This window comes from Palaemon carinicauda, chromosome 19, assembly GCF_036898095.1.
Source record: "Palaemon carinicauda isolate YSFRI2023 chromosome 19, ASM3689809v2, whole genome shotgun sequence".
Lineage (NCBI taxonomy): Eukaryota > Metazoa > Arthropoda > Malacostraca > Decapoda > Palaemonidae > Palaemon > Palaemon carinicauda.
In genome coordinates, this window is record NC_090743.1 from 39,621,767 (window position 1) to 39,635,198 (window position 13,432).

Consider the following 13,432-nt stretch of genomic DNA (forward strand, 5'->3'; position numbering starts at 1 on the left):
TCCATGTTTTATAGTTTAAAAGGGTATGAATTGTCACATGAGAGTATTATTATTATTATTATTATTATTATTATTATTATTATTATTACTATTATTATAGTAAGGCAAGCTGTAACTCTATTTAGAAATGGCAAATCCTACAAGCTCGATGGGGAGTGTATCCTATTTTGGAAAAAATGGAAAAGCTAAGGAATAAACTATAAAAGAAAAAGAAAATAAAACAAATTAGGATAAATAATGTTTGATAAATGAATAACAATTAAACAACTCTTAAGTCTATCATCTCAACTAAAAAACATGTACTTATGAAGCTTCACTGGTTCATATATAAATTTGGGAACAGGATTCCACAATTTGGTCACAGCTGGAACAAAAATTAACTGCATTCCCTGTACAATACTGTATAACATGATATAGCATCTGAAGATCTAAATAATGAGGTAATTGAACTACCCCTTGGGATGAATATGAGAATGAGAAACAATGATGATACAGATAATAGGTGCAATATTTGTGTGTTTATTAATATGTATGACTAATTGTGAGAGCTGGTAAGCTGACATTATGTGCTTTCTAAACTTTTGCCAATGATAATACTGTTTGCATCATAACATACAGTTGAAAATTATAATATAATGACTTATCTTTCATATACGGGGTATGCTGTTTTGATTAGTGGTTCTTAACTAGTGGACTATAGCATTTTTCAATATTAATCTTACCCGATAATCATGTAGCTGTCAACTCTGTTGCCGACAGAAATCTACGGTCGGGATACGCCAGCGATCGCTATACAGGTGGGGGTGAACACCACAGCGCCATCTGTGGTCAGGTACTCCAGTACTTCTTGTCAACACCACCTCAATTTTTCCTCTGTCGTGCCTCCGGCTAGACCTACATGGATACGCTGTTGATTCTGGAGTTATTGCTCACGATTTGGTGATGTATTTGCTCTAGAATTTAGCTTTCGCTATTCAGGAAGTTTTATCATTAGCTTAGCTAGCTTTTGGAATTAATTTGATTATTTATGGTTACGAAGAGAGTATGAACTCTCTTTCACTTTTAAATGGCCGACCCTTCCCTTAGACGGAAGTGTTGGTGTCGAAGAGAGTATAGACTCTCTTTCTTAATTTTGCTTAACAAAAGTTATAGATTTATTTTATATCTCTCCGCCTTTTATAGGCCTCTTCGATTAACTTCCTTTTATTATAAACTTATTAAAATTAATTTTTATATTTGTTTATATTCGACCTTTCCTAATAGTAGGCGGTCTTTTCTTGGAACCGAAGTTAATTTACCTTGAGCCCGTCATTTCGTTTTTACCTGTTAACATATTATGCTATTTTAACGTTTTTGAAAGAATTTCTTTGATAGTCTCGTACTGTTTTCAAAGTTGAACTAACGTTTTGTTTTGTCTCTGCAGTTGTTGACGTTCAGAACGTTCAACTTGCGCTCTATCGTTACGATAGAGAGAGAGCATTCACGGTGTCACGTTGCAGTAAGAGTAAACCGATTCTAGCGTTTTGTTCATTCTTTCTGAGCTTAAATGGTTTTAATTCTAATAAAGGAACTTTTTATTTGGAAATCTTTCAGTTTTTTTCCTTTAACAATAATATGTTTTAACGATATATATAATTGGGCTCTTCTCTCAGGTTCTAAGTCAAGAGAGAGAGAGAGAGAGATAGAGACGGAGGGAGAGAGAGGAGGATAAACGTTTCGTTCAAGCGGGTAATGTTGTTATCGTTTTTGCTCTTCTCCCTAGTCTCTTTAGGGGAAGAAGGTAAACGTTTCTAGAGTTTTATTCTTGTTCTCAAGCTTTATGCGGTGAGAGATTTTAAACGTAGTTTATTTGATCTAGTGTTTAGTCTCTTTTCCAGCCACTGAATTATTTATCTTTCATTATGTTTTTCTGTTACATTGTAATACTGTTTTCGCAATTACTAACTTTTAATGAAGGATAGAATTGCGTGTTTCAGGTACAAACCACTTAAAGTTTCGAGTTCAGTGAAATAAGTGCAAACAGAAAATCAAAAGTGATAAAGTGATAAGCGCAAAGTGTTACAGTGTTGCGTTCGAGGGTTCGTCTGTTCGTGCCAGTTGTTCGCCTAGTCTGGGACCTCTTACAAGCTCCCAAGCCCAGGGGAGAAGTAATGTCGAAGGACTTATGGGTTCAGCAGGCCTTGATCGACGAACAGACGTTTCCCTCCGTGGTTTCGGGTGTATCTACACACGTTGCCGACGTGATCACCCCACCCACACAAAGACGAGAGAGCCCTTTTATTCCTCGTCTGCGGAAGAGGTTTCTCGCAGAAACCATGGACCAAATCTTGCAGCTTTTAAGTGCAAGTCGGTCCCTTCCGCGCAAGTCCAACTCCTAGGTGGTGCCATTAGCACTGGGTCAGTTCGGACTTGCTGCAGTACGACAACTGCACACCTCCCAGAGAGGCAAGGTGGTATCGCAACAGGCAGTAACTCTGTCTGTTGCCGCACCAGCTGTTTTAGACCCTCTGTCTCAACGGACAGTAGCTCCGTTTGTTGTTGTCTTTCTTAAACTCTAGTGGTCTATGCTGCAGACAATGCAGTCTCAGCTTGCGGTGTTGATGCAGGAGTTTCAGGCAGAGAAGGTTAGCACACCTCCTCCTGTGAGCGCTCCTCCACCTCTGCGCAGTCCATCCTGCCAGACGTATGATGTTGAGGTTCCTCAACCTGCCTCCATGCGTGAGCTGCCGTTTTGGGAGTTGCCAGATACCAGCGCTGTGCAGCAACCTCCACTTTCCTTGAGGCAGGAGCCTCTTGCTATGCGGCAACCTCCTCAACACTTGAGGCAGGAGCCTTATGCTTTGCATCCACCATCCTTGAGGCAGCAACCTCAACTCTTGCGGCAGCCACCTCAACTCTTGAGGCAAGAACCTCAACTCTTGAGGCTAGAACCTCAACTCTCGAGGCAAGCACCTCAACTCTTGAGGCAAGAACCTCAACTCTTGCGGCAGCCACCTCAACTCTTGAGGCAAGAACCTCAACTCTTGAGGCAAGAGCCTCAACTCTTGAGGCAAGAACCTCAACTCTTGAGGCAAGAACCTCAACTCTTGAGGCAAGAACCTCAACTCTTGAGGCAAGAACCTCAACTCTTGAGGCAAGAGCCTCAACTCTTGAGGCAAGAACCTCAACTCTTGAGGCAAGAACCTCAACTCTTGAGGCAAGAGCCTCAACTCTTGAGGCAGACGCTACTCTTGAGGCAGGAACCTCATGCTATGAGGCAGCCGCCTCAACGCATGCAGCAACCGCATTCTTCACAGCATGAGCCTCTCTCTGTGCAGCTACCTCCTCAACCCTTGAGGCAGACGCAACTCTTGAGACAGGAACCTCACAGGAGCCTCATGCTATGCGGCATCCTCCTCAAACCATGAGGCAGGAGCCTCATGCTATGCGGCATCCTCCTCAACCCATGAGGCAGGAGCCTCATACTATGCGGCATCCTCCTCAACCCATGAGGCAGGAGTCTCATGCTATGAGGAGCCTCATGCTATGCGGCATCCTCCTCAAACCATGAGGCAGGAGCCTCATGCTATGCGGCAACCGCCTCAACCCATGAGGCAGGAGCCTCATACTATGCGGCATCCTCCTCAACGCATGCGGCATGAGCCTCATCCCTTGCAGCATGAGCCTCATCCCATGCAGCATGAGCCTCATACCATGCAGCATGAGCCTCTTCCCATGCAGCATGAGCCTCATCCCATGCAGCATAAGCCGCACGCCATGCAACATGCTCTGCTTACCTTACAGCATGCTCTACATACAGCATGCTCTGCATACCTTACCGCATGCTCCTCAGTCACACATCTTTGGTTGTTGCCAACTCACTAGACTGTCAAGCAGTTTCATAACGTTGCCTTCTAGTCTGCTGCTTTTGCACCAGTGAAACCCTCACTGAGAGAACTTAGCTTTTCTCGGATATGGTTCCTGTAGATGAGAAAGTGCTATTCTCCCTCCTTCTGATATTCCCTTGAGGACTCTGTCATTTGGAGAGGAGCCTTTAGCTGCTTAGCCTCCTATGGACTTTTATTTAAGCATAACATGCTTCCAGGGAGGGTAATGGTTCCACTTCAGTCGCTAACCCCGTCTGTTACCACACCTGCTCCCATAGACCTTGAGCTTTGTTGCAAGACATGTAGTCCAAGCTTAGTCCTTGTTAGAGGATTTTTTGTTTACGGAGTCAGTGTGTCACTGGGAAGACGTTCAACAACCAGCAGAAGTGACTTGTTGTGACGCAGTGCGGCAACCTCAGCAACCCGATAAGGAGTTGTCTGTACGACCCAGACAGTCTAGACAGCTTCGGGTTGTCGCGGTACTTCCTCGCTTCCCCATGGTTGACAGTTCACAGACTGTGCAGCAGTACCATGATCTTGTGTCCGGCTCCGTCAGACGACTAGCTTTTAAGAGCTCCCACAAGTCGTCGCTGTCTGGAGATTCTCAGATGGACTATGGATCTGACCTAGGAACTGGGCCTCCTGGTCAATTTTGAGGAGTCCCAGCTCGTCCCATCCCAGACCATTGTCTACCTGGGTATGGATCTTCAGAGTCGAGCTTTTCGGGCTTTTCCGTCGGCCCCAAGGATCTATTAAGCCCTAGATTGCATCCAGAGCATGCTGAGAAGGAACCGATGCTCAGTCAGGTAGTGGATGAGTCTAACAGGGACACTTTCATCGCTGGCCCTGTTCATCGAGTTAGGGGGACGCCACCTCCGCCCCCTTCAGTATCATCTAGCGGCTCACTGGATAAAGGACATGACGCTAGAGACGATCTCAGTTCCTGTTTCCGAAGAGAGGAGGTCTTCTCTCACGTGGTGAAAGAACAGCTTTCTTCTCAAGGAAGTCTACCTTTGGCTGTTCAGAAACCCGACCGCCGTCTCTTCTCTGACGCTTCAGACACGGGCTGGGGTGCGACTTTGGACGGACAGGAATGCTCGGGAACATGGAATCAGGAGCTAAGGACACTTCACATCTATTGCAAGGAGCTGTTGGCGGTTCATCTGGCCTTGATAAACTTCAAGTCCCTCCAGCTTAACAAGGTGGTGGAGGTGGACTCTGACAACACCACAGCCTTGGCTTACATCTCCAAGCAGGGAGGGACTCATTCGTGGAAGTTGTTCTAGATCGCAAGGGACCTCCTCATCTGGTTAAAAGATCGAAAGCTCACGCTGGTAACGAGGTTCATTCAGGGCGATATGAATGTCATGGCAGATCGCCTTAGCCGGAAGGGTCAGGTCATCCCCACAGAGTGGACCCTTCACAAGAATGTTTGCAGCAGACTTTGGGCCCTGTGGGGTCAGCCAACCATAGATCTGTTCGCTACCTCGATAACCTAGAGACTCCCGTTGTATTGTTCTCCGATTCCAGACCCAGCAGCAGTTCACGTGGATGCTTTTCTGCTGGATTGGTCCCATCTCGACCTGTATGCATTCCCGCCGTTCAAGATTGCCAACAGGGTACTTCAGAAGTTCGCCTCTCGCAAAGGGACACGGCTGACGTTGGTTGGCTCCGCTCTGGCCCGCGAGAGAATGGTTCATAGAGGTACTGCAATGGCTGGTCAACATTCCCAGGACTCTTCCTCTAGGAGTGGACCTTCTACGTCTACCTCACGTAAAGAAGGTACATCCAAACCTCCACGCTCTTCGTCTGACTGCCTTCAGACTTTCGAAAGACTCTCAAGAGCTAGGGGCTTTTCGAAGGAGGCAGCCAGAGCGATTGCCAGAGCAAGGAGGACATCCACTCTCAGAGTCTATCAGTCTAAGGGGAAGTCTTCCGAAGCTGGTACAAGGCCAATGCAGTTTCCTCATCCAGTACCACTGTAACCCAGATTGCTGACTTCCTGTTACATCTAAGGAACGTAAGATCCCTTTCAGCTCCTACGATTAAGGGTTACAGAAGTATGTTGGCAGCGGTTTTTCCGCCACAGAGGCTTGGATCTTTCCACCAACAAAGACCTACAGGACCTCCTTAGGTCTTTTGAGACCTCAAAGGAACGTCGGTTGTCCACTCCAGGCTGGAATCTAGACGTGGTCCTAAGGTTCCTTATGTCATCGAGATTTGAACCTCTCCAATCAGCCTCTTTTAAGGACCTCACATTAAAAACTCTTTTCCTCGTGTGCTTGACAACAGCTAAAGGAGTAAGTGAGATCCACGCCTTCAGCAGGAACATAGTTTTCACATCTGAAACGGCTACATGTTCCTTGCAGCTCGGTTTTTTGCTAACGAGCTTCCTTCACGTCCTTGGCCTAAGTCGTTCGAGATCCCAAACCTGTCCAACTTGGTGGGGGACGAACTGGAGAGAGTATTTTGCCCAGTTAGAGCTCTTAGGTACTATCTAAAAAGGTCATAACCTTTACGAGGACAATCAGTAGCCTTATGGTGTGCTATCAAGAAGCCTTCTCTTCCAAGGTCTAAGAACTCAGTTTCTTACCTATTCAGGCTCCTGATTAGGGAAGCACATTCTCATCTGAAGGAAGAAGACCTTGCTTTGCTGAAGGTAAGGACACATGAAGTGAGAGCTGTGGCTACTTCAGTGGCCCTCAAACAGAACCGTTCTCTGCAGAGTGTTATGGATGCTACCTATTGGAGAAGCAAGTCAGTGTTCGCATCATTCTATCTCAAAGATGTCCAGTCTCTTTACGGGAACTGCTACACCCTGGGACCATTCGTAGCAACGAATGCAGTAGTAGGCGGGGGCTCAGCCACTACATTCCCATAATCCCATAACCTTTTTAACCTTTCTCTTGAATACTTTTTATGGGTTGTACGGTCGGCTAAGAAGCCTTCCACATCCTTGTTGATTTGGCGGGTGGTCAATTCTTTCTTGAGAAGCGCCGAGGTTAAAGGTTGTGATGAGGTCCTTTAGTATGGGTTGCAGCCCTTTATACTTCAGCACCTAAGAGTCGTTCAGCATCCTAAGAGGACCGCTACGCTCAGTAAGGAAGACGTACTTAATAAAGGCAGAGTAATGGTTCAAGTCGTCTTCCTTACCAGGTACTTATTTATTTTATGTTATTTTTGAATAACTAATAAAATAAAATACGGGATACTTAGCTTCTTTGTTAACATGTATGCTGGTCTCCACCCACCACCCTGGGTGTGAATCAGCTACATGATTATCGGGTAAGATTAATATTGAAAAATGTTATTTTCATTAGTAAAATAAATTTTTGAATATACTTACCCGATAATCATGATTTAATTGACCCACCCTTCCTCCCCATAGAGAACCAGTGGACCGAGGAAAAAATTGAGGTGGTGTTGACAAGAAGTACTGGAGTACCTGACCACAGATGGCGCTGTGGTGTTCACCCCCACCTGTATAGCGATCGCTGGCGTATCCCGACCGTAGATTTCTGTCGGCAACAGAGTTGACAGCTACATGATTATCGGGTAAGTATATTCAAAAATTTATTTTACTAATGAAAATAACATATTTCTAGGAAGGCCACAGAGACTTTCCAGTTCATATTATTTTTCTTGAATCTGAATCAGAAGTGGAGACTGTAGTGGTATCTTTAAACTTACAACTGTAAAAGATATCCGGACAGTGATCTCTTTGACTTCAGGTTATTGCTCTGTTTTTGTTTTCATTTTCTATTGAGCCATAGACTAGAAACCAGATGGCTCTTGGAATAAAAATATACGAGAAGTCTTTAGGTTAGTATATCATTAATCGATGATAATTTGTAAAATTAGTGGGCTCTTTTGTAATATGGTGTCTTTTATTTGTTTTTCAGTCAGTGCCTCATTCATCGCAACAATGGCGTGACTCTCGCAATATACAAGTCACCAGAAACATCGTAGTAAAACACAAGAATTTTATCTGAGTCTGTTGCATGTTACAGTATTTAGGGAAAATAATTTTTACATTGCAGAATACTTCATTTTTATGGTTATACAGTATTTATATGTTTGGAGAGAATTTTATCATTTCATTCGAAGAGAAAACTAACTAAAACCAAGTTAGTTTACCAAGTTCTTTTGGGTTCTTTTGTATGTGAGGTGTGAATTATGAAATAGCTGTCACCTCTATAGCATAAATGTACAGTAATATGGAAATTTCAATCTTGTAGGAGACTGGAGATTTAAACAAGAGGTTGAACATTTAAATGTAAGTTTTTCCTTTACACATTTTCTACTTCTACACATTCTCATTTAATTCTTTGGAAAAGTTAGCTTTCACTGCAGGATATGTAACATGGAAGACTTCTGACCTTTTCAGGATTTATAGTTTAAGATTTTTCACGTAGAAGTTATGTATTGAAATTCCGCTCAAGATGTACCATTCAATTTTGTTGGCTAAGGTTCCTCTTCAAGGTAAAGCTTAAGGCCACTTTTAATTAAAGTGTTTTAAGCATTGTATGATATTCTTTGAGCTGTCACATAGGAATGGATATAAAATATAATCGCTATGTTAGGACATGACATTTTTGTTTACAAGCATAAAATTGGAGAATACTTTTCAAAATATGAAACATTCCAGAATGGATTTATTTGATTTTGTTTATCTTAAAGCTGTTCATACAATAGAATTAACATATGTTTCAAAAAGCATTACCCATTATTGTGTTAGGTGTGAAGGAAGACCTACATTGTTTTTCTTTTGTGTTAAAACTTATTTTGAGGGAAAGCCTCAGTGTGATAACACTTTGGTTCTGATAATCTTTAGATGAAAGGTATTGAAGTTATTGTGTTTCTAAAATCAGAATATATAAAGAATGTTTTTTCCAGTAAGAATGAAACCCATTGAGATTATAATCATTAAGTTTTTAAGTTGTTTTTAGATAAGAACTACTATTTATATTTTTTCTTACTGAAACACATGTTATCATCCCAACAATATTTTGTCTTCAACCAAAGACTTCAAGTTATTTGTGGATATTACCAGAAGAAGAATAATAAAAGACTTCACATTAAATCTGCTATAACGAAAGTATCAGGAGAGCTATACTATAGATTTTAGGTGGACTGCAATAACATTGATTTTCATGTCTCCTGTAATAGTGTTTTTAGCATCTGCTAGCAGTTGCAATATACAGTTTAATATATCTTTGTTGTTTGATTATGGTCTTTTTTTTATTGTATTCCATGGTCATATATACAGTTCATTTTCATTTATGTAAATCATACATTAATTTTTTTTTGCAAACGATTTAACAGTATTAGATTCAATACTGGTACTGCATGTATCATAATCTTATTGTAACATTTTGTCTTCCAGAAGTAATATTATATCTTCAAAATAGTTTAGAAGTTTGAAGTTGTTGCTATATGGGACTTTTAAGAACTTGAAAGACATGGCCTAACTTGAACTATTTCCAGATGAATGTTCTTAAAGAATTACGGTACAGTATTCAATTCTGAATCAGTTTATTTATTGAGCTTAGTTTCTAAATTTTTAGAAGAAATGTACTGTGACCTTTTAAGTGAATCCCTGAAAGAGGGTGCTACCTACAGTTAATTATGTGAGGAGTACAATAGAAAAAATTAAACATTCTTAGTAGCATAGCTTCAACTCCATTGCAGTATACAGTTTATATTCATGCCAGTAGTAAATCCTGAACTCAGCACTCTCTTGAATAAAACGATCAGAATATTTTCTTAGTTTCAATATAGAGATATTCATCAGGTCTGATACCATTTTCATGTACACTACTTGCATGAAGAATTCTATATGCCTTCATTTGGAAGAAAATTACTATCTAGACCCAAATGGTATTTTTCCATTGTTTTTTACAAAGACAGCAGATTTCTTAGCTCCAAAGTTATCTGTTATTTTGCACAAGTTAGCAAGAAGAGGAGCTTTTAGCACTTGTTGGAGAATTGGTAATATTACTCCTCTATGTAAATGTGTTTGTGGTTGCTCAAATCCCACTGATTACCGCCCAATTTCCATAACTCCCATATTATCTAAAGTTTTTAAATATTTAACTTAGCCGGTGAATATATAGCTGCAACTCTGTTGCTCGACAGACAAAAAAACTGTACCAAAAAACTCGCCAGCGATCGCTATACAGGTTGCGGGTGTGCCCATCAGCGCCAACTGTCGGCCAGATACCAAACTCCATGTAAACAAAGACTCAATTTTCTCTCTGTCGACGTGTCGACAAGACGTACTTTATTCGCTGTTGAAACCTGGAGTTTTTCCCATCATCTTTGGTGAAGTACTATATTCTGGTTTGAGCTTCCGCAGTGCAGGTGTTTTATCTTCATCTTAAATCTTGAACTCGTTATGGATAGATTTAATTTTTGGTGACAAAGAGAGTATGGACTTTCTTTGACTTTTAAATGGCCGACCCTTCCCTTAGACGGAAGTGTGTTTAGGCTTTTAGTAATTATCTTATCACGTTATAAATTAATTATAGATTTTCCTCTTCGATTAACTTTCCATTTATAATAAACATAAAAAATAAATTTTAATGTTTTGTTTATATGCGACCTTTCCTGAGAGTAGGCGGTCCTAACTTGGAAACCGAAGTTAATCAACGTTGAGCCCTTTAAATCGTAAATAGCTTTTAAAGAGCTAAGGATTTAAAACTTTTTAAATGAAAGATTTTATGAAAGAATTTCTTTGAATAGTCTTCGTACTGTTTTCAAAGATGAACTAACGTTTAGTTTATTTATGCTACGCAGTTTGCGCTCTATCGTTACGATAGAGAGAGAGTGTATCACGGTTTCACTTTGCAGAAAGAGTAAATCGATTCTGACGTTTTGTTCATTCTTCTTTCAAAGCTTAAATGTTTTAAATTCTATTTTAAAGGAACTTTTTAATTGAAAAACCTTTCAGTTTTTTCCTTTGATCAAATAACATGTTTTTTTGACGAAACGTAATTGGGCTCTTCTCTTAGGTGCGAAATCGAGAGAGAAAGAGAGAGAGAGATAGAGACGGAGGGAGAGAGAGGAGAGAAAACGTTCCGTTCAAGCGGGTAACGTTGTTCTCGAGTTACTCTCGTCCCTAGTCTCTGTACGGGGAGAAAGGATAAAACGTTTTTAGTTTTATTCTCGTCCCCAGGCAATGTACGGTGAGAGATTGAAAACGTAGTTTTGAATGAACTAGTGTTTATTCTCTTCCCCTACCACTGAATTTTTTATCTTAAAAGATGTTTACTGTTTTTTTTTTTTTGCTGGTATTAATGTGCTTGCATTATACGCCTGATTTCGCATTTACTACCTTTTGAGAGGGTAGAATTGCGTGCTTCAGGTAGAAATCAGTAAAAGTTTCGATTTCAGTGAAATAAGTGCAAAACAGAAAATCGTAGTGATAAAGTGATATTACGCAAAGTGTTACAGTGTTGCGTCCGAGGGTTCATCTGTTCGTGCCTGTCGTTCACCTAGTCCGGGACCTCTTGCAAGCTCCCAAGCCCAGGGGAGAAGTAATGTCATACGACTTATGGGTTCGAGAGGCCTTGATCAGCGAACAGACGTTTCCCTCTATGGTATCGGGTGTATCTTACCAAGATCTCCCCTACCATAAGGCGAGAGAGACGTTTTTCTCCTCGTCATCCGAAGGCTTTTCGCATAAGAAACCTGTAACAAGGTTTCGAGACCCTTAAGCGAAAGTCAGTCCTTTCAGGACAGGTCCAGCGTCCTGGTTGCAGCCATTAGGACAGCTCTGACCCTATGCAGTCATCGGAAAACTGCTCGCCGCCTAACAAAAGCGTAACACAGACTCCAAGAGTCTTTTTTGTTGGCAAAGTGTTGCGGTCACAGACGTTACCCTCGTCTCTTACCGCAACCATTTCCGTTGATCCTTAATGGGTTGTACGGCAAGACATGCAGAATATGCTTGCCTCCCTTATGGAAGACTATTCTGCCGATTAGTCCGTTGAGTCTAGCCGTTTATCTCATCGATATCCTGGCTTTCAGCCAACCTAACGTTCCTTTGTGCATCCTGTTGACGTTGGCGTAGCTAAGTCACGTCAGTCAGGTTGTTTAGAACCACACTCGATGCGGTCTCGTGTGGATTTTCAGCCACATTTGGACGTTAGGCCACTTGCTGATGCTCCTGTTGACGTTCAGGACGTTCGCTAACAATCGGAGTTGACTTGTTTTGACGCTGTGCGTCAACCTCCGCATTCTAGAGTTGTTTTGACTGCTCAGTCTAGGCAGTCAAAGCAGTCTCGAGTGGACGCTGTGCGTCCTCACGCACCTGTGGTTGTTGACAGTTCAGTTGTTGACAGTTCACAGACTGTCAAGCAGTTACATGACGTTGCGTCCTGGTCCGCTACTAATGCACCAGTGTGTGTGGACTCTGCTTGTAAAGCATTGCCACCACGGTAGGTCTCTCCCTTGCTTGAGACTCAGCTTTTATCGGACAAGGTTCCTTTAGATGAGGAAGTTGCTGTTCCCCCTCCTACTGATATTCCCTTGAGGACTCTGTCAGACGGAGAGGAGCCTAAGCTGCTTAGCCCTCTTTGGACTTTAATTAAATCATGCTGATTTTTAAGGATCTTTGTCCGGATCTTTTTGTAACTGCTGCTCCTCGTTCGCCTAAACGTCAGAGCTTACACTAGGCCTAGCTACTTCGAAGCCGTTGTTTATAAGCTAGTGCTCTCTCGCTCTCCTAGAGAGCTTTACGTCTGCTAGGCGACTGGTTTATCACCAGGAGGAGTTTGGGGGATACAGCCTTTGCTTTCCCTTCTTTTAAACTGGCTTATAGAGCGAGAGTCTGATATCACACGAGAGAAGTTCTCGGCTTGGGAGTTCCTGCCTCTGCCCAGATAGACTTCTCAAATCTCGTAGACTCTCCCTGGCGCCTGGCCAGGAGACACTCCAAGTTTTTTACAGGTCAACTTCACAGCTGTTTTCGAGCCTTTGAAGTTTTGCTGTACAATTATGTCATGCATAAACAAGGCTTTCAGGGATGGAAAGCGGTACCGCCTCAGTCGCTAACCCCGTCTGTTGCCGCACCTGCTCCCGTAGACCCTAAATGGGCTTTGCTGCAAGACATGCAGTCCAAGCTTGCGTCCTTGATAGAGGACTTTAATGCGGAGAAGGTTGCTGCCGAACCTTCTGGCCAACAACCTTCCAACCGGTCGGTTGTGCGTCCTGTTGACGCTGAGGTAACCTTCTCGCGTCTACCAGTTGAGGTGGTTCCTCCACCGATGCGACCCAGTGTGGGTTGCCAGCCGCACGTTGACGTTAAGCGACGCTCGGAGGTGGTTGTTGACGTTCAGGACGTTCAACAACCATCAGAGGTGACTTGTTTTGACGCGGTGCTTCAACCTCAGCAACCCGGTATGGTGTTGACTGCACAACCCAGACGGTCTAGACAGTCTCGGGTGGACGCTGTGCTTCCTCGCGCACCCATGGTTGTTGACAGTTCACAGACTGTGCAGCAATTCCATGACGTTGCGTCCGGCTCCGTCACGCATACACCAGTGCGACCGGACTCAGCGAGC

The 13,432-nt window shown here is 42.7% G+C and overlaps 1 protein-coding gene across 2 annotated transcripts in view; it reads left to right on the top strand.

Moving 5' to 3' along the window:
• The window catches only part of Lamtor5 (Late endosomal/lysosomal adaptor, MAPK and MTOR activator 5), a 158,738-nt gene extending 149,658 nt beyond the window's left edge, over positions 1-9,080 (top strand). For both annotated transcript variants that reach the window (XM_068393503.1, XM_068393504.1), the window contains exon 4: positions 7,769-9,080. In XM_068393503.1, coding sequence (XP_068249604.1) covers positions 7,769-7,835 — 67 coding nt within the window. In that variant the 3' untranslated portion in view covers positions 7,836-9,080. The remainder of the gene's footprint in view (positions 1-7,768) is intronic.
• Positions 9,081-13,432: the final 4,352 nt, after the last annotated feature.